General features: G+C 38.1%; 1 protein-coding gene across 8 annotated transcripts in view; it reads right to left on the bottom strand.

The window, feature by feature from the left end:
• KANSL1 (KAT8 regulatory NSL complex subunit 1) overlaps window positions 1-21,640 on the bottom strand; it is a 188,918-nt gene that overhangs the window by 21,164 nt on the left and 146,114 nt on the right. For all 8 annotated transcript variants that reach the window (XM_082443083.1, XM_082443081.1, XM_082443085.1 and 5 more), the window contains one exon: window positions 1,408-1,579. In XM_082443083.1, the coding sequence (XP_082299209.1) occupies window positions 1,408-1,579 (172 nt within the window). The remainder of the gene's footprint in view (window positions 1-1,407; window positions 1,580-21,640) is intronic.

Genomic DNA, 21,640 nt, shown 5'->3' with positions numbered 1-21,640 from the left:
CTTGTACGGACTACCTGTAAGGTGCTATGAAGGATAGAGCAGGAAGAAAAACATGGTCCCTTATCCTCAGAGAACTTAAAATTTAACTAATGGAAAATAAGGTCATAAACAGCCATCATATAAACCATAACATATAGATAAAATAACACAGTGATTCGAGAGGAAATGCTTACATTCTGTAGGTTGGGGCCAGATCATGAGATTATTTGCAAATCAGTGAAACAAATCCAGATTATGAAAACACTGGCTTCCTGTAGTCTATAGAACAGTTTTCAACATTTTTGCTCATGTACTCCCACCATTTGAAATGTAATTTTTATTTTATTTTTTAAATTTTTAAATTTTTTTGGCCACACCACAAGGCTTGTGGGATCTCAGTTCTCCGACCACGGATTGAACCCGGGCCCTCAGCAGTGAAAGCATGGAGTGCTAACCACTGGACCACCGGGGAATTCCGAAATGTAGTTTTTAAGAAAATCATAAACTCAGACAGTTGTAAAGGCTGTATTTTCTAGAATACTACATGCATTAAAGATATTTATACCAACACCTCAGCATGTACATATATAATATTTACCTTAACTAAAAAAAATCTTTTACACCTACTTATTCAATCAGACTACAGTCACAGTAAAATCTAATTCCAGTTGTTAATTCTCTCTCTTTTTAAAACTTAAATACTGTACAGTTGACGTGCAATATGTTAGTTTCAGGTGTAAGTTATTAATTCTCTAAATATTTATTCTAAGGTGACAGAAAAGGCAGAGAATCTTGCCATAAGTTATATACAAAAAAATAATGTACCCCGTCTTCATAATTTTTTATTCAAAACTTTCTTTTGCTTAATTCCCACAGGATTCTTCTTCAGGAGCCATGAATTCTGAAATGGTTCCTTTGGTGTCCCTACTGCCCAAGGTTTTTATACTCTGGGGGGCAAGACCCACAGCAAGACTCAATATGGGTAAGAGGAATGACTTTCATGTAGTGGGAGAAAAGCAATTATGAAAAGGGAGGTGGAAAAGGAAAACTGGCAGACACGGAGGCTTATCAGGTAGACCAACTTAGCAGCGCTGCCCATGCTGTTTTACATCATGGCACACACAGATAATACATTTTTTAAGACAGACTCTGTATAACAGAACAGGGCTCCAAGCGTTGTGGCTGGAGGCAACTGTCCTAGCCTCACCACTTGAAGTGTTAGGGGAATTTCTCTCTTAGCAAGCTGCAATGTTTTAGTGGCACATTCCGGTCTGGGAGATCTATTTGCAAAATTCTAAGAGAAGACCTTTGTTGACAGCAATACCTTGACAGTACCTGGGGGTTGTACCAGAATCTTGGCCGACTTTCTTTCACTTTGAACCCTTTAAGTCTCACGTATTAGACTTTATATTATGTAGACTTTCTTACCATCTGGAAATGCTAGAACCGGGTGAACACAGGAATCCAACTGGGAAAGGCGTTCCAACAGAGGGGCTTCATAGTGGATTTCTGGAGGCGTGGAGCTGGCACTGCCTGAGCCGCACAGTGCACAGGAGGGGTTCACGTCACAGCCAGAGCGCACCGTGCTGTTCCGGTGAACCTGTGAAAAGCCAGACGAAACTGACAGTTCAGTGTCTGATAAAAACCCAGCTCCCCATTCAGTATCCCAAAGATTCAAAAGGCCCTCTCTAGGGACTTCCCTGGCAGTCCAGTGGTTAAGACGCCGCACTTCCAATGCAGGGGGGCGCGGGTCCGATCCCTGGTCGGGGAACTAAGATCCCGCATGCCGCGTAGCGCGGCCGGAAACAAACAAAAAATCATTATGTTGTACACCTGAAACTATATAATGTTATATGTCCATTATACCTCAATAAAATCAGAAATAAAAGTGACCTGCAAGCTAAAAAAAAAAAAAAAAGGCCCTCTCTACATATATGACACCGCTAACAAAAAGTTTGATCAGTTTGTTAAAAGATTTCCATTTCTCCAACACACTAACCTTCAAAGTAATTAAGTAAACCTGCTTCTTCTCCAATGAAGACATCAAGTTACGTGAAGCCCTTAGGTGCTTACCAAGAACACTTTACAAAACCTGTATGTTTCTACCAGCTTGATGGTTTTCCACCATCTGCTAAGGTGAAGAGCTGGCTCCAGATTTCTGGGTGAAACATGACTTTGCCCTCTTCAGCAACTTCATCCACCTAAGAGCCATACTAATGAACAACCAACCATACCTCTCCTGTTCTTTTCGCATTTCCTGCTATAAAAAGACTTCCAGGTGGCCTGAAACAACATGGCAAATTTCTGTGGACTCTTTAGCTACTCTTTAACCTAGCCTAAAAATCTACTGTTATAAAGCTCATACTTAAGTAATGAAAATGAATTTGGGATGGTGAGTGTTCATATCCATAGTCTTTGTGTTAGATTAATTCCAATGGGATAGAAATCATTTCCATTAAACTTCCTTTGTATACATGTGGGCAGGATAAGAAATAACCTCTCCAGCTAAGTCCACAGTCAAAAATAATCTAAGTCTTCAAAAGATTTAATTGTTAAAAAAAAAAATGGGATTTTTATGATTTTGTGCTTTGAGGAGAAAACTTCAGGTCATGCTGAATGCAGGATCCCTAGGTTCTTGTGTTAGGATGAACAAGTCTGGCATTTGCCAAATCATGACCACAAAAAAGTCATCTGGGTAGCATGTAGTCCTAGAAGAAGGGACTTGTCTGTGGAATGACACTATGACAAGAGATGCTAGAAGCAAGGGTAGTATCATAATAAAGACAAAAGGGTAGCATCAAAACTCTGTAACAACTGCGAGAGGTGCATTTAGTTTCAGCACACCCAACTCTTGAAAGCTGTTTGCCTTCACAGACACGCACAGAAGAAAGATAAATATGAGAACAATGCGGTCTTTATCAACATTCCCCAACTGCCTCCTCCTTGCAGCGACATAGATGGGTGGCATTCAAAGAAGGCCCTGTGAAGGTTAGACTGGGCAACTTACGCTAAAGTGAAAGAATTCTAATAAGCTGCAAGTGTAGATGGCTTTGAAAGGAAATTATACCAACTAAACACACACTTCTGTGTAGACATTAACTGGTACTGTTTTGGGAAAAACTACCTCTTGCAACCTATTTAACCAGGGCTGGCTTTCTGGGGGAGATAACATTTTGAGGCAGAGAGAGAGAGGGGCCTATGCTGGCAGGGACAAAAACCACAGACTGCGCAGGAGATGAATGGGAGGATTTAGGAAATTAGAATCCAAAAATGGCACCAGAACTTTAAACACTGACAAGATTAGAAAAACATACAAAAATCAGAATAAGAGATCTTAAAAGGGAGGTATATTTTCTCCTCATAAACTAACCCATGACATCAACTAGCTCTCCAAGTGGGCAATGCACAGCATTCCATTTTATAGACTGGATGTAGAGTAAAAACGATATGGCAAGATGAACAAACTAAGAGAAGGATTAAAATAAAAGCTGAAATTACCAAAAGAAAAAATATGTGCTAGAAACAGCAAATTTAAGAACTGCTCTTTGGGAGTTTTTTTTTCCCCCCTTCCCAAACCCACCTCAAGAATGGGTTAGACGGCTTCCCTGGTGGCGCAGTGGTTGAGAATCTGCCTGCTAATGCAGGGGACACGGGTTCGCGCCCTGGTCTGGGAAGATCCCACATGCCGCGGAGCAACTAGGCCCGTGAGCCACAACCACTGAGCCTGCGCGTCTGGAGCCTGTGCTCCGCAACAAGATAGGCCACGATAGTGAGAGGCCCGCGCACCGCGATGAAGAGTGGTCCCCGCTTGCCGCAACTAGAGAAAGCCCTAGCACAGAAACGAAGACCCAACATAGCAATCAATCAATCAATAAATCTTTTAAAAAAAAGAGAATGGGTTAGATAGGAACACAGCAATTAATTAGATAAACTGTAAGACTGGCCTAATAAAGAGAAAAAGGAAAAAATGCAAACATATAAGAACTCCTCAAAAAAGCACTAGTTAATTGATAAACTGGATACAGGATACAATAGTGTAGACACATACACACAGCCAAGTTAAAATAAAAATAGTCTTGACATAATAACGTTATCCAAATAAAACACTAACATGTAGAGAGATGCAGAGAGAAGGCGGATAGAGGAACGTGCAAGAAACCACTGACGTGGTTATGATGGCAGGGAGGAGATTAAGGAGAGCTTTCATTTTCCACATTATGCATTTCTATAAAGTTTAAATGTTACATATTTTTATATTCAATCTAATCAGAGAATACAATACACATGCCTTAAATAAAGGTAGGGGGTGAGACTAGTCTTGTGTCCTCAGTGAAGTCTTTAAAAACATTGAAGAAAAGATCATTTCTATTCAATTAAAATGGCTGGTGCTGGCATAAAGAAATTAGATTTCTATAGTCCTCTTAGAAAAACAGAATTGACTTAAAACCTGATAAAAAGTATGTGCACACATACTTACACACCAATCTTACTTTTGAATGAAAAACTGTGAAGTGTTAATAGAACCTAGACGTATACAAAAGTATCTTAATTTATTAAGAGATAAATTTGGGGAATTTTTTTGAAGGACAGTTTGGGCAACTTTAAATATACACACACAGAAATAAGACGCCAAATTATACACATGTATTTATTTATTTATTTATTTTAAAAACCACAAAAAAATAAAAACAACCTACCATGAGCAAGTGGGATTTATTCCTGGATATCAAAAGTATTCGATATTAGGACATCAATTAATACAATTTCACACTGCCCATTCAACATCTCCACTTAGATGTCTTAACAGGCATTCAGGGTTAGTGAGTTAACACTGAGCTCCTAACTCTTCCCAACTTCCAGTTGCTCAATCTTAAATCCTTGGACTCATCCTAAACTCCTTTATCATACCCCAAAACCAATCATGAAATCCTATCGTCTCCACCTTCTAAATGTATCCAGGATCTGACCACTTCATACCATCTCAACTGCAGTCACTATCTTTTCTCATATGCGTTTCTTAAATAGCCTCCGAACTGGTCTTCCTGCTTGTCCCTCCTTCCAGTTATTTGACACAGCAGTTGGTGTAATCTTGTTTTACAACCTCAGTCAGACCATGCCAGTCCTCTGCTCAAAGCCTTCCAATGGCTCCTCATCTCATGAGGAATAAAAGTCAAAGTTGTTGCACTGGTACACACAAAGCCCTATACCACCTGTCACTTCTGTCCCCTCTCTGACTTCATTTCCTGCTTCTCTCCTAGCTCACGCTACCAGTTCCTCTGACTTCCTTGTTTCTTCCCCAAAATGACAGGCAAACTTCCGGATCACAGGCCCCTGCACTTGGCTCTTCTATTAGCTCCATGGTCATTCCCTCACCTCAGGTGTTTTTCTCAAGTGTCATCTTCCTAAAAATAACTTTTATTTAGAAACATACAAGTGACAAAAGAGTCTATTCTTGACTATAACAACAATAAAAAAAATACTGGAATAAGTTTAACTAGAAATTTTAAGCACAAAGCTTAAAGCTATTATTAATATTCTACAAATTAATCTATAATCTTAAACTCAGTAGGTTTTTGGTACAGAAGAGAGAAGAGGCAAATGTAATTTAAACAAACTACAAACTGGAAGAATAAATGCCAAGGGGAAAAGTTCCCAGAAATTTTCTGATAAGCAAAGGTAGACGGGAGTGATTTGCCCTACCACATTTTAAAAGTTATAGTAATTTAAAAAAATATGCGGTTAAGGAGCAGAAAAATTAATTAAACAAAAAGAAAAAATAGACCAATATGTGTAACATGACAATTTAATTTTTAACACAGGCAATATTTCTAAATGAATTAACTAAAAAAAAGGGTCAGGGGGAGATGACTTTTCCAATAAATGAATCAGGGAAATCAAGGTCTGGGGGGGTGGGAAGAAGGTGGATTCCTACTTCCCATCAAAATAAATTCCAAAGGTATTAAAGATAAAACAAACATTATGTTTAAACTGTAAAAGAAAAACTGTGTGGCAACATACAGTAGTTAAAAGTGTGGGCAATGGGGCCAGGCTGTCTGGGTTTGAGACCTAACTCTGCTGCTTACTAGCTGTATAACCTTAGACAAGTTAAGTAATGGCTTCATCCATAATAACAGCTGCTTATCTGATAAGGCGGTTTTGAGAATAACTATCACTTAGAACAGTGTCTGGTCTCAATTCTGTTATTTTTGTAGTCATACAAAGCACACTGTCTTCATTTATAATGGGGGGAGAAAAAAAAAAGACATCAACCATAAAGACCATCGATATCAAATTCTAGTTTCTTGTTAGTTGTATGACCTCCTCAAATTTACTCATCTGTTATTAAAGGATCAATAATGCCAATTTCATGGGATTGTGGGAAATGTAATATGATTTCTCAAACTATTAAAACACTACACAAATGCTAGCTAAATTAGTATATGTCAAGGTTTCTCAACAACAGCACTACTGACACTTTGAGCTGGATAATTTTTTGTTGGGAGGAGATGTCCTGTGCACTGTAAATAAGTAGCAGCTTCCCTGACCTCTCTACTCATGGTGCAAGTAACACCTTCCTCCCCACCTTCTGTGACAACCAAAAATGACTACATTGTCAAATGTTTCTTGGGGGTGGGCAGGCAGGTCAAAAATCATTGAGGGGCCTTCCCTGGTGGCGCAGTGGCTGGGAATCTGCCTGCCAATGCAGGGGACACGGGTTCGAGCCCCGGTCTGGGAAGATCCCATATGCCACGGAGCAACTAGGCCCGTGAGCCACAATTACTGAGCTTGCGCGTCTGGAGCCTGCGCGTCTGGAGCCTGTGCTCCGCAACAAGAGAGGCCGCGATAGTGAGAGGCCCGCGCACCACGATGAAGAGTGGCCCTCACTTGCCGGAACTAGAGAAAGCCCTCGCACAGAAACGAAGACCCAACACAGCCATAAATAAATAAATAAATAAAAATAATTAAAAAATAATAATAAATAAAAATAAAATCTATAGAATATTTACAGTTTTATTACAGTAAAAATTATAGAAACAATTTAGGACCACAGAACTTGTGTTGGGATAATGCTTTGTAACAGGGATAATATTGATACATAACACTCCTATGTGCTACACATTCACTATAAAAAAAAAAAATCATTGAGAACCATGCAGCTCAAATTATGGTTATCCCTCCTAGTAAAATTCAACGCACAGGCTCCCATTAAATATTAATGGTGAGAGAGAAGAAAGGTCTCAAGACTACTGCAGTCAAAAGAACTCAACAGCAAGCTTGAAGAGGCTTCCACTAATCAAAATTGACAATTTGAGCACAGAAAAGAATTTCAATGGCTTGAATAACTCAAATATGTTTAAATCGATGACTTCATAATCATACACACCCCCCTCCACAAAGACTTTATTGATTGCCCTTGGAAGATGGCAGGAAATCAACTTATTGTTTGAAAATTGGTAGATAAAAGGAAATAACACGAATCATGCTTCTTTCTGCACAAACCGTACTTAAGGGTAAACCAATAGTATAAAAGGGCATTTTTCTCTTATAGAATGATCATATTTATCCTTTAGCCGTAAACTAGAAATCCGGACAACACACAGCTTAAGACAGAAACAAATGAGGTGGCCTGTGATTACCTTGGCTTTCTGCCTGCAGGCACACTGCAGACTGCACAGCAGGTGAGGGATTCTAAGCAGAGCGTGATGGTTTCACTGAGTTGAGAAAACACACTCCCAGAGACTGAAGTACAGAGGCTCAGGTGACTGATAATTACGAGGCAGACTTCTTGAGAAGAGGAAGCCATACAGAAAAAGAGCTCCAGAAATCTTCATGAGATTTCCTTGAGTGTTGGCTGAATACTAAGAAGCCCATGTACAGGGTGAAACTCCACCAGGTCAGGCAAAGAAAAACGAAGGAGCTATGAACTGAACAGTTCCCCGAGCTCACACAAGCGGGGAGACTTCTCCATTGTGACCAGCCAAGTGGCACAGAGCATTCAAAAAAGACCCCAGAAGATCCTGATTTACTAGTGGAGTTAAAGTAGGCTACTCTACACCCTCCCTAGTAAAGGAAAAACTGAACCTCAAGTAACTTACCTGCCAACAAAACAAAGCCTCTTTAAAGGAAGATAATACAATCCCTATGCTTCAACCACGTAAAATTAAATGCCCAACATCCAAAAAAACATTGTTAGATGTGCCAAGAGGCGAGAAAGTTACACCACAGGGATATAATCAGAAAAATGTAAGCCACTGGATAAATAAATGGAATAACCCAGTTTTCTCAACAAATAAATTGCAAGGAAAAGGGGTATGATGCATAGTTTATAGCAAACCAACACTCTTACTGAGAACTAGAAAGGCCAGATTTAAAAAAAAAAGCAAACTCAACTTTAAGATACAAGAGAAATGCTAAAACAATGACAATATCAAGGAGTCAAGATTTCAGAGAGCGTAGAACCATAAAGTGTGGAGCTACTTCTTCCTGTGGACAATGGGTGATTTTGAGTGATGCTTAGAATTTGGTGTCTTGGTAGAGGGTCACTTCTGGGGACAGAGAAATGAGCAGAGATTCTGATGATTTTGTAGGGCTGAAGGGACAACTTTAGAGAGCTGAAGAGCCAAATTCCCAGTGAAAAGGAAGGACAGGAAACTAAGAATGACACGTGTCAGATACTCCTGCTCCCAAGGCATTTGGAAAATTCTGAAGCTGTGATGGGCAGGAGGCTAAGAAGCTAAGCAGAAAGCCTCTGGGAAGTAGAGAGATTTTGGCAGGCTCACTTTGATGAGGAGACTACAACTAGAGTTCAGGATACATGAGGGGTAAGGGCACTGGTCATCGAATCAGGCTCTCATCTGGAAATGGGAGTAAGAAACAAGGCTATGCCCTAAGAATGGACCAGAGAGAAACAAAGCCTTATCAAAACTGTAACCCAGGGGAAGGGGAAGCTGGGACGAAGTGAGAGTGTGGCATGGACTTATATATACTACCAAATGTAAAATAGATAGCTAGTGGGAAGCTGCCGCATAGCACAGGGAAATCAGCTCAGTGCTTTGTGACCACCTAGAGGGGTGGGATAGGGAGGGTGAGAGGGAGATGCAAGAGGGAGGAAATATGGGGATATATGTATATGTATAGCTGATTCACTTTGTTATAAAGCAGAAACTAACACACCATTGTAAAGCAATTATACTCCAATAAAGATGTTAAAACAAACAAACAAACAAACAAAACTATAACCTAGCTGCAACTCAGCTCAGTGCCTAACTGCAGTCAAGTTTTCAGCTCCCGTTCTATATGCCTAGCAGGGGAAGGTGAATCTGCTCCCGGGAAAGAGAGCATCAGAGGTGCGAAAATCTTTTAAATATATAATATCCAACATTGACTCAAAACGAATTTGGCATCGTTATTAGACACACCAGAAGTGTGGATAAGAGAACTGGTAGATAGATTAATTAAGGAACAGAGGAAAAAAATAATAGGGAAATACAGAACAGAATGCACATGCACAGTGATCAAATCCAACATACTTGTAATCAGAGGTCCATAAGGAGAAGACAAAGAATGCGGCAAGGGCAATGTTTGAAGAAATAATGGTTCAGTTTGTGCTAAAAATGATTAAAGACACTAATCCACAGATTTAAGAAACTGCAAAACCCAAGCCAAATGAAAACACAAAGAAAACAACATCCAAGCACATCATAAACCTGTTTAAATTGCAAGGAAAAAAATAAAGGGGAAGCCTATAAAATGAGACTTAAAAGACTTACTGGAATGTATGGACTTTATCTGGATCTTGATTCAAACAAACTTTAAAAATCATTTATGGAGTCTGGGTAATCTGAACAGGGAAGTCTCTGATAACTGTAGGAATCACTGTTAAAGTCAAAAGCATTACCAGTGGCAAAAATCACCAACAATACTGAAGATGGTACTACCTGATTCAATCTTAAAATAGCCTAAACCTGCAATATGCAGAACTGGTAACAACAGTAGATTCTTTTACTTTGGTAAATATTTCTTGGAAAGTAGACCCCCAAGGAACTTGTCTAAGATGATAATGAAAAAGGTAGAGATTTTAAAATTTGTGCCAAAACACTCATGGCTCACTTGGTATATAATAGTAAAAAATGAACTGTGGAATGGTTAAGCAAACCATGGCATCACTTCTTATGTGGCATCTAAAATGCCGAGTACACTGATATTAAGAAGTATGTATATGCAACATAAAAATCAAGTGTATGTGCACAGCAATTAAAACAATCAATGCAAGTACATCAGATAATGAAAGAAAATGTACAATCATTTGACTGACCTTTTTTTTTAACTTGTTTTATTTTATTATTACTATTTTTTTGGCTGCACCATGCAGCATGCAGGATCTTAGTTCCCTGACCAGGGATTGAACCCATGCCCCCTGCACTGGGAGCACAGAGTCTTAATCACTGGACTGCCAGGGAAGTCTCTGACTGACCTTTTATTAGTTTATTTTCCTATAAACTTATTTAGACTATGTTTGAAAACAAAATGGGATCAGTAAATCAATGTTGCAAATAAAGTTTCTGTATTTTATATTTACTTTGGCATACTTAAAAACATCTACTTCATCTACTCGTAATTTTAGAATGAGATTTTAAGAAATGGAAAACGTTGATGGTTAAAGCTTTCATTTTAAAATTTAAATATCAGTATTGCCAAGTGTCCAAACATCACCTACAAAGAGATTACAGAGCAGGAAGCAGATGTTCTGAAATGCTTCTCTTGGAATCATAGTAATTCATGAGCATGCTTAATCAGTATTACTTTACCAAGGTTTCCTTGTCAAATAAGTTGGGGAAACAAAAGATTTTCTTTTAAACAAATGGCTTTTAAGTCTTTAATGTCTTTTATGAATCTCTGACTGGAGCATATATGGCATGAAGTGCTCTCCAAATTGATTCACCCATCACATTACACTGGTGGCAGATATTTCAAATTATCTAAGAGCTCATCATTACTTTGAAATCACGACAGTTACTATACCTGCTGCTAAATCTTGTTATTTAGTGCATTAATAAAGCAATTAATATACCACAAGTTTATATTTTAACAACTGTTTCAACATACTTAGTTTCCCCTATAATCCAATGTCTTTTATGCATTAAAAAAATGTGGGACTTCCCTGGTGGTTAAGAATCCACTTGCCAACACAGGGGACACAGGTTTGATCCCTGGTGCAGGAAGACCCCACATGCCGCGGAGCAACTAAGCCCTTGAGCCACAACTACTGAGCCTGTGCCCTAGAGCCCGCAAGCCACAACTACTGAGCCTGTGTGCCACAACTACTGAAGCCTGCGCACCTAGAGCCCATGCTCCGCAACAAGAAGTTGCCGCAATGAGAAGCCCACACACCACAACGAAGAGTAGCCCCTGCTCGCTGCAACTAGAGAAAGCTCGCGCACAACGAGGACCCAATGCAGCCAAAAATTAAAAAAACAAAAACAAAACAAAACAAAAAACTATTCTGAGGAGTCCACGGACATGATCACTCTGCCAAAGGCCTGAATCAGGAGTAAGAAATTGCAAGATGCGGGCTTCCCTGGTGGTGCAGCGTTTGGGAATCAGCCTGCCAATGCAGGAGACATGGGTTTGAGCCCTGGTCCGGGAAGATCACAAATGCCATGGAGCAACTAAGCCCATGCACCACAACTACTGAGCCTATGCTCTAGAGCCCGTGAGCCACAACTACTGAGCCTGTGTGCTACAACTACTGAAGCCCATGCACCTAGAGCCCATGCTCCGCAACAAGAGAAGCCACCGCAATGAGAAGCCTGCGCACTGCAAGGAAGAGTAGCCCCTGCTCACAGCAACTAGAGAAAGCCCGCGCGCAGCAACGAAGACCTCACGCAGCCATTAATTAATTAAAAAAAGAAATTGCAAGATGCAAGAAGCAGAAAAAGAATGCAAAGCCAAGGCTGGTCTTGGTCAACCAGCCAGAGAAGTGGCAAGGAAGTTTAACACCTACTCCAGGACTTTTGTGGAAAAAGCCAACGGGGAGAAAGTGAAAGCCCACTCCTGATCCGTGTTCATGTAAGAGGTCCAAATTCATACTACCTGTTCATATGCAGGGACCTTAAGCTAAGGATTTGCCATTCCAAATTCACCTAGATTCCTGAAGTCTCTTCAGAAGCTAATGGAAAACTGTGCTTTAAGGACACTTTCACAGTCCAGGGATCACAAGACTCCTAAAGAAAGCATGCCTCCCTCACCCTGGACCCAGATGAGCTCACCATGAAAGATACTGTAAATCATACAAGAACAGACTGTTATGAGGCAGTCAGTACATGCAAAAATGGGAAGAAGTGGCCCTGGGCAAGCTAGAAATAGAACAATTAGAAAACAACTTTAAAATAGGTATACTAAAATTTTTCATAGTGATAATGGCAGGAATATATGTTATGAAACAGGAACAGGATGAAAAAAAAGAGGATGTTTCTAAAAGTAACAAATTCTGAAAAAAAAAGTACACATTGAAATAAAAAACCCAATTGACAGGTTTACCAATAAACTAAACACAGCTGGAGAAAAAACTGATAAAGAGGAGGAACAGTCAGAGAAGACTACATGAAATAAAGCATAGGAAGAGAGAGATGAAATTGCAAAGTATAAAAAGAAAGGAAGCAATATGGAAGAGAGAATGAGAAGATCAACAACAATCGACATTCTATATTTAAAAAGAGAATAAAAAATTGGAAGAAATAATGACTAGAAAATTTTCAAAATTCAAGATGAACAAGAACTCTCAGAATGAGGGTGCACACCAAGACCTAGTGGCTAAAAACTAATTCATACATCTAACTATGTCCCTTGATATTGTGAAACATAAAAACAAAACCAGAAGTAAGGGGCTGGGGTAAAGATTTAAGTTACCAGAGAGAAGATACAGATAACCTATAAAGAAATGACACTTAAGCTGACATCAGAATTTTCAACAACAATAAATATTGGAAGGCAATGAAATTATCTTCGAAGTGCTACATATAAATTTACATGCAGTTAAGTCATCATTCAAGAATAAAGGCAATATATAACTGTGTGTGTATTCACAAATACACATTTCACACATAAATGTAATTCTGTATGTTTTTAATTTATAAAGACTTTACAACTTACACCATTGTTAGAAGGCTACTAAATGTATTCAGCAAGAATTGAGTGGGATGCAAGAAGCAACACTGAACAGGAATGGCAAAAGTATTGGTAAATGTAAATAAGTATAAACCTAAAAATGGCTAATTTGGGAGGGATTTAAAAACAAGGTAACTAAAATAATAAAAATAAATTATAGATAATGGGTAGGAAAGACTGGAGTTTTACTTTTTAATTTAGTTTTAAAATTATTTATTTATTTATTTATGGCTTGCTGGTCTTCATTGCTGCATGCGAGCTTTCTCTAGTTGCGGACAGCGGGGGCTACTCTTCAGTGTGGTGTGCAGGCTTCTCATTGGGGTGGCTCCTCTTGTTGCAGAGCACAGGCTCTAGGCGCGTTGGCTCAGTAGCTGCACTGCAGTAGCTACTGTGCAGGCTTCAGTAGTCGTGGCGCACAGGCTTAGCTGTTCCGCAGTATGTGGGATCTTCCTGGACCAGGGATTGAACCCGTGTCCCCTACACTGGCAGGCAGATTCTTAACCACTTCGTCACCAAGGAAGTCCCAAGGCTGGAGTTTTAAAAAGAGGCATTCTAAAGTCCTACTGTTCCCAAAGCAGACAGAGATGAGAAGAACTTTCAACTAACCCAATAGACAGCAGAAAGGCATAAAAACAAGGCAAAGAAAAGGCAAGGATTAAAAAAAAATTAAGAGAAATTACTGATTCCAAACATGATAGTAATCAGAGTTAATATAAATGGATTTAAATCACCTCTTTAAAACACATCTAAAACAAACTGACACAGAAAAACTGAAAACAAAGAGATGGAAAAGGATGTATCTAGCAAGTACTTACCAAAGAAACCCATTTAAAGTAAAATTAATAGAGATCAAAAGGGAAACAACATAATGATGAAAGGAATGAAGATGAAGAAGAAATAATAATCATTAACTATGATGTACCTAACCAGGCGCCCTGGAACTATATGAACATATATGAATTAAAAAAGAAAAAAAGAAAAAAAAAAGAAATGGGGGTGAGGTTGGGGAAATGAGAGAGGTAGTTTAAGGGTATAAACTGACTACTAAAAGATAAGTACGTCCTAGAGATCTAATACAGAGTACAGTGGTTATAGACAATGCCACTGTATTATAAACAACAAATGTGCTAAGAGACTAGATCTTAATTATTCTCACCACAAAAAAGAAATGGTAACTATGTGAAGATAGAGGTGTTACCTAAGGCTACAATGGCAATCAAATTGTAACTTAAACTTACACAATGCACATATCAAACATATTCCAAAAAAAAAAAAAAATAGGAAGCAGACCAAAGGATATAGAAGATATGGACACAATAAGCCCAAGATGTGAGTTAAATTTAGAACCCTGAAGTCAACAAACAGGATATGGATATACTCACACCCACACAAATACTGTCTTTTTAGGAAATGTGGACTATTTACAAATGCTGAACTAAAATTTTGTACATCAACATGGAGATCTTGAAAACACAACAGTGAATTAAAACACACACATACACCCCCTAAAAACACACAGCAAAAAACCAAACCCAAGTTGCAGAATACGTACGATAGCATTTATATAAATTTTAAATAAACAATACTGCATTTTGTGCTCTTGAACACATATATGTGTAGTAAAGATCTAAGAACCTGAACTGGGAGTATACACAAATTCATAATAGTGGTTAGCTCTAGGGAAGAAAGCACGTAAAGGAGATGAAAGAAAATAAAAGGAGCACTAGTTATCTCTAATTTTCTTTTAATATTAAAAAAAACACATGAAGTAAAAAAAATTTGAATATTAACATTTAGGGTGGTACATATATCGATTTTTGTTACATCATCCTTTATATTTCACAGAATTAAAAAAATCAGGGGAGGAAGCAGGTAAACCTATAAGTTCTCTGTATACAGAAAAAATTAAGTTCTTCACACAATAAATTCAGTGGTATAGAAGAGCCCCAGAAAACTGGCAGTGGGAGTAAAAAAAGTCCAACTATTTCAGAGCAAAGGTGTGTTAAGTCTGAAAGTTGCTGAAACCCAGGAATCAAATTGGGAACAGCACCTATCAATCTGTCTTCTAGATTTAGAAGTGAGAAAAGGGTTCAACCATCATATGAGCAGCAGAGATAAGGACCAACGGCTAGTGTACTGAGAATAGTGTCCCCTCCCCAGATCCTACCTCAAAATTCATGCCTACCCAGAACCACAGAATGTGACTGTAGTTGTAAATAGGGTCTTTGCAGATGCAATTAGTTTAATATGAAGTACTACTGGATTAGGGTAAGCCTTAAATCCAATGACTGGTGTCCTTATAAGACCATGTGAAAACACAGACACACAGGGAAGGTGATCGTGTGAAGATGGAGGCAGAGATAGGAATTATGCTACTACAAGCCAAGGACTACTAAGGTTGCTTGCAGGAAGTGGCAAGAAAGGATTCTTCCCTAGAGCCTTCAGAGGGCAGCAAGGGCTGACAACCTTGATTTCAATGTCAGACTTCTGGCCTCCAGAACTGTGACAGGAAACTAATTCAGTCAGCTACTAAGTTTTTCCTAGTGATAAATACAAAGTGTAGATAGATCAACTTAGTTTTTAAGAATGACAAAAGGAAAAAACAAACAAAACCCTCAGCAAGGGGACTAAAGTAGAACACTAGAACAAAGGAAAAGAAAGCAAATCTGAGAAATTCAGAAAAAACATACTTTCGGAGAACTATCTATTAAACAAGTTTGATAAAACAATTAATGAAAACTTTTGGCATCTCCAATAGAGTAAGAGATAGCATAGCCTCTACTATAAAGTAACAGAGTAAAGTGAAAGGACAAGATGACATAAAAAGTAAATACAAAATCTAAAAAGAAAAAAGAAAAGAAAATCTTAACCCATGGTAGCAGAATTAAAACCTACACATAAGGAACTATAGGTTAGAACTGATGATACAGAAAATCAAAACAGGATGTGGACAACAAACTTAACTGTCTTATTCCTTTGCACTATGGGAGAACCAAAGGGATAAAAACAGTGAGAGAAAAGTTAACAGCTAGCTCAAGCTCACATCTGAATACTTATTATGTGCATTCAAAATGTGCCCGTCACTTCCTGTATCTAATTTAATGATCACAACAATGCTGTGGAGCAGGTAGTAACATCTAGGTAAAAAGGATAGGAAACAATAACATATAGATAATTGGTATACTTAAAAACAGGCAACTACAAACTTAAGGGAATCAAAAACCAAAGCTACTATTGAAGAAAACTTGACAGTGCTACATAAAATACTCTGAAGCACTGTCCCGTGCAGTTTTGCAATGGTAAAAAAGTTCTGTATTAGTGCAACTAAATATGGTAGCCACTAGTCATATGACTACTCAACCCTTGAAATGTGGCTGGTATGAGTGAGGTACTGAACTTTTTATCCTAATCTTAAATAGCTACATGTGGATAATGGCTACCATACTGGACAGCATAGAGTAGAACCAGTTACCGATATAAAGGGAAGAAACATAGATTGGCCAAAACAAAACAGAATAAACAACTGCTCTCCTCTCCCAACCAAAAGACAGTGGAACAGAGTTTTAAGGGACAGAGGTTATGATCTAAGAACTTGAAACACAGTCAAACTGTTGCTCGAATCACTGAAAAACCACAAATGCAAATTTAAAACTCAATAAACGGGCATATGAAGATAAAAAAAGGACTGTCAACAAACACTGAAATGTTACAACCAAAATAAGCCTTTAAGTCTACTTTCAAAACTGAATATAAAATTAAAAACTGTTCTCTATTCAATAAAATCCCCATTAAAATAAGACTTTTAGGAGATTAAAAAAAAACCAAAATGCCCCCAAACCCTGAATCTTTTATGCTGTTTCAAAAAGCATATAGAAAACAAAATGTTAAAACTAAATGGATGAGAAATCACAAATACTAAACATTAATATCAAGAAGAGTAGACTGTAAGGCAAGAACAACTACTGGAGACAGGAGCCACAGTCACAAAGAAGATATAAATATATAAAACTGTACGACACACCAATGGAAGTTTTTTTTTAAAAAAATCAAAACAATAGACCACAAATATAAGCAGAAACTATAAGAATATCATTTTGATCAAAATGCTATAAAAATCAGCAATTAATAACAAAGGCTTAAAAAGAAAAACCGTTTAGAATCTAAAAACTCAATTCTTAACTCTTGGGAAAAGAACTTAAAAACTCAAAGGCAACTTACAAATAGCAAAAAAAAAAAAACCACTTCCTTCACACAACAAAGGCTATGGAATGCTATCCAAAAATACACTCAGAAGAAAATTCAGAAAGTTAAATGCTTCTGTTATTATGTAACAAAGAACAGAAAATAAATTAACCGAGCATTTGAATAAAGGCAGAGAGGGGGGAAAAAACCAAGACCACAGGAAGGAGCTAACAGCAAAGAACTGATCTTTGAAATGACCAATAAAATAGAAAAACTGCTGACAAGATTGATCAAGAAAGAGAAGACAAATATAATGAGGACTGAGAAATGGATATTAACTCCTGATACAGGGATTTAAAAAGTAAGAACGCTTATTAAAATTCTGTATGAGTAAATTTGAAAATATGTAACTGATGGAAAATTTTCTACAGAACAGATGCCAATCTCAGATGCTTTTACCTTCAGTTCTAACAAATTTTAAACAAACTGATCCTTCCTTTAAAATCTTTAAACTTTTCCAGAGCACGGCAAATGATACTCTAAGTGTCCCAATTCATTTTCAGTTGTCCTACATCAAAATTAGTAGTGGCCTTCTAAAAGTATTGCCACTCAAACCAGAAATGAGATGTCTCACTATGACCAATTATTTCTTAACACTGTTCTGAAAGTGAATCCAGACAAGGAAAAGGAGTAAGTATATAAAGAGGTGTCAAACTGCTTGCTGATGAAAGAAAGCCAACCTAGAAAATTAAAAACAATCAACCAAAACAATGTTAAGAGTTCAGAAAAGTGTTCAATTACAAAATAAATACCCAGAAACCAACTCATAAAATAACACTAACAAAAAAGATCTCATTCACATGACCAAAATATCAAGAATGTAGATAACATGTATGAAGAGATAGAATACTGGGATAAAAGAGGAATTCTGTGTTCCCTTAATACTGTAATGGCATTAATTCTCTCTGAAGGAATTTCCATTAAAAACCCAATGCAGCAGAAGCAAGAAGAACTACAATCCTGCAGCCTGTGGAACAAAAACCACATTCACACAAAGACAAGATGAAAAGGCAGAGGGCTATGTACCAGATGAAGGAACAAGATAAAACCCCAGAAAAACAACTAAATGAAATGGAGATAGGCAACCTTCCAGAAAAAGAATTCAGAATAATGATAGTGAAGATGATCCAGGACCTCGGAAAAACAATGGAGGCAAAGATCGAGAAGATGCAAGAAATGTTTAATGAAGACCTAGAAGAATTAAAGAACAAATAAAAAGAGATGAACAATACAATAACTGAAATGAAAAATACACTAGAAGGAATCAATAGCAGAATAACTGAGGCAGAAGAACAGATAAGTGACCTGGAAGACAGAATGGTAGAATTCACTGCTCCAGAACAGAATAAAGAAAAAAGAATAAAAAGAAATGAAGACAGCCTAAGAGACCTCTGGGACAACATTAAACACAGCAACATTCACATTATAGGGGTCCCAGAAGGAGAAGAGAGAGAGAAAGGACCTGAGAAAATATCTGAAGAGATTATAGTCGAAAACTTCCCTAACATGGGAAAGGAAATAGCCACCCAAGTCCAGGAAGTGCAGAGAGTCCCCTACAGGATAAACCCAAGGAGAAACACGCTGAGACACATAGTAATCAAATTGGCAAAAATTAAAGACAAAGAAAAATTACTGAAAGCAGCAATGGAAAAATGACAAATAACATACAAGGGAACTCCCATAAGGTTAATAACTGATTTCTCAGCAGAAACTCTACAAGCCAGAAGGGAGTGGCATGATATACTTAAAGTGATGAAAGGGAAGAACCTACAACCAAGATTACTCTACCCAGCAAGGATCTCATTCAGATTCGATGGAGAAATCAAAAGCTTTACAGACAAGCAAACGCTAAGAGAATTCAGCACCACCAAACCAGCTCTACAACAAATGTTAAAGGAACTTCTCTAAGTGGGAAACACAAGAGAAGAAAAGGACCTACAAAAACAAACCCAAAACAATTAAGAAAATGGTCATAGGAACATACATATCGATAATTACCTTAAACGTGAATGGATTAAATGCTCCAACCAAAAGACACAGGCTTGCTGAATGGATACAAAAACAAGACCCATATATATGCTGTCTACAAGAGACCCACTTCAGACCTAGGGACACATACAGACTGAAAGTGAGGGGATGGAACAAGATATTCCATGCAAATGGAGATCAAAAGAAAGCTGGAGTAGCAATACTCATATCAGACAAAATAGACTTTAAAATAAAGACTATTAGGGCTTCCCTGGTGGCGCAGTGGTTGAGAATCCGCCTGCCAACGCAGGGGACACGGGTTCGAGCCCTGGTCTGGGAAGATCCCACATGCCGCAGAGCGGCTGGGCCCGTGAGCCACAATTGCTGAGCCTGCGCGTCTGGAGCCTGTGCTCCGCAACAAGAGAGGCCGCAATAGCGAGAGGCCCGCGCACCACGATGAAGAGTGGTCCCCCGCTTGCCACAACTGGAGAAAGCCCTCGCACAGAAACGAAGACCCAACACAGCCATAAATAAAATAAATTAAAAAAAAAAAAAAAAGATGGCTAGCAGGACATCAGAGCCGTTTTAAAGAAAAATAAAAAAAAAAAAAAATAAAGACTATTACAAGAGACAAAGAAGGACACTATATAATGATCAAGGGATCGATCCAAGAGGAAGGTATAACAATTGTAAATATTTATGCACCCAACATAGGAGCACCTCAATACATAAGGCAAACACTAACAGCCATAAAAGGGGAAATCGACAGTAACACAATCATAGTAGGGGACTTTAACACCCCACTTTCACCAATGGACAGATCATCCAAAATGAAAATAAATAAGGAAACAGAAGCTTTAAATGATACATTAAACAAGATGGACTTCATTGATATTTATAGGACATTCCACCCAAAAACAACAGAATACACATTTTTCTCAAGTGCTCATGGAACATTCTCCAGGACAGATCATATCTTGGGTCACAAATCAAGCCTTGGTAAATTTAAGAAAATTGAAATCGTATCAAGTATCTTTTCCGACCACAACGCTATGAGACTAGATATCAATTACAGGAAAAGATCTGTAAAAAATACAAACACATAGAGGCTACACAATACACTACTTAATAACGAAGTGATCACTGAAGAAATCAAAGGGGAAATCAAAAAATACCTAGAAACAAATGACAATGGAGACACGACGACCCAAAACCTATGGGATGCAGCAAAAGCAGTGCTAAGAGGGAAGTTTATAGCAATACAAGCCTACATCAAGAAACAGGAAACATCACGAATAAACAACCTAACCTTGCACCTAAAGCAATTAGAGAAAGAAGAGGAAAAAAACCCCAAAGCTAGCAGAAGGAAAGAAATCATAAAGATCAGATCAGAAATAAATGAAAAAGAAATGAAGGAAACAGTAGCAAAAATCAATGAAAATAAAAGCTGGTTCTTTGAGAAGATAAACAAAATTGATAAACCATTAGCCAGACTCATCAAGAGAAAAAGGGAGAAGACTCAAATCAATAGAATTAGAAATGAAAAAGGAGAAGTAACCACTGACACTGCAGAAATACAAACGATCATGAGAGATTACTACACGCAACTCTATGCCAATAAAATGGACAACCTGGAAGAAATGGACAAATTCTTAGAAATGCACAACCTACCGAGACTGAACCAGGAAGATATAGAAAATATGAACAGACCAATCACAAGCACTGAAATTGAAACTGTGATTAAAAAGCTTCCAACAAACAAAAGCCCAGGACCAGATGGCTTCACAGGCGAATTCTATCAAACATTTAGAGAAGAGCTAACACCTATCCTTCTCAAATTCTTCCAAAATATTGCAGAGGGAGGAACACTCCCCAACTCATTCTATGAGGCCACCATCACCCTGATACCAAAACCAGACAAAGATGTCACAAAGAAAGAAAACTACAGGCCAATATCACTGATGAACATAGATGCAAAAATCCTCAAGAAAATACTAGCAAACAGAATCCAACAGCACATTAAAAGGATTATACACCATGATCAAGTGGGGTTTATTCCAGGAATGCAAGGATTCTTCAATATATGCAAATCAATCAACGTGATACATCATATTAACAAATTGAAGGAGAAAAACCATATGATCATCTCAACAGATGCAGAGAAAGCTTTCGACAAAATTCAACACCAATTTATGATAAAAAACCCTCCAGAAAGTGGGCATAGAGGGAACCTACCTCAACATAATAGAGGCCATATACGACAAACCCACAGCAAACATCATTC

The sequence above is a fragment of the Balaenoptera physalus genome (genome assembly GCF_965194825.1).
Source record: "Balaenoptera physalus genome assembly, chromosome: 20".
Classification (NCBI taxonomy): Eukaryota; Metazoa; Chordata; class Mammalia; order Artiodactyla; family Balaenopteridae; genus Balaenoptera; species Balaenoptera physalus.
This window is presented reverse-complemented; position numbering and strand designations above follow the sequence as displayed.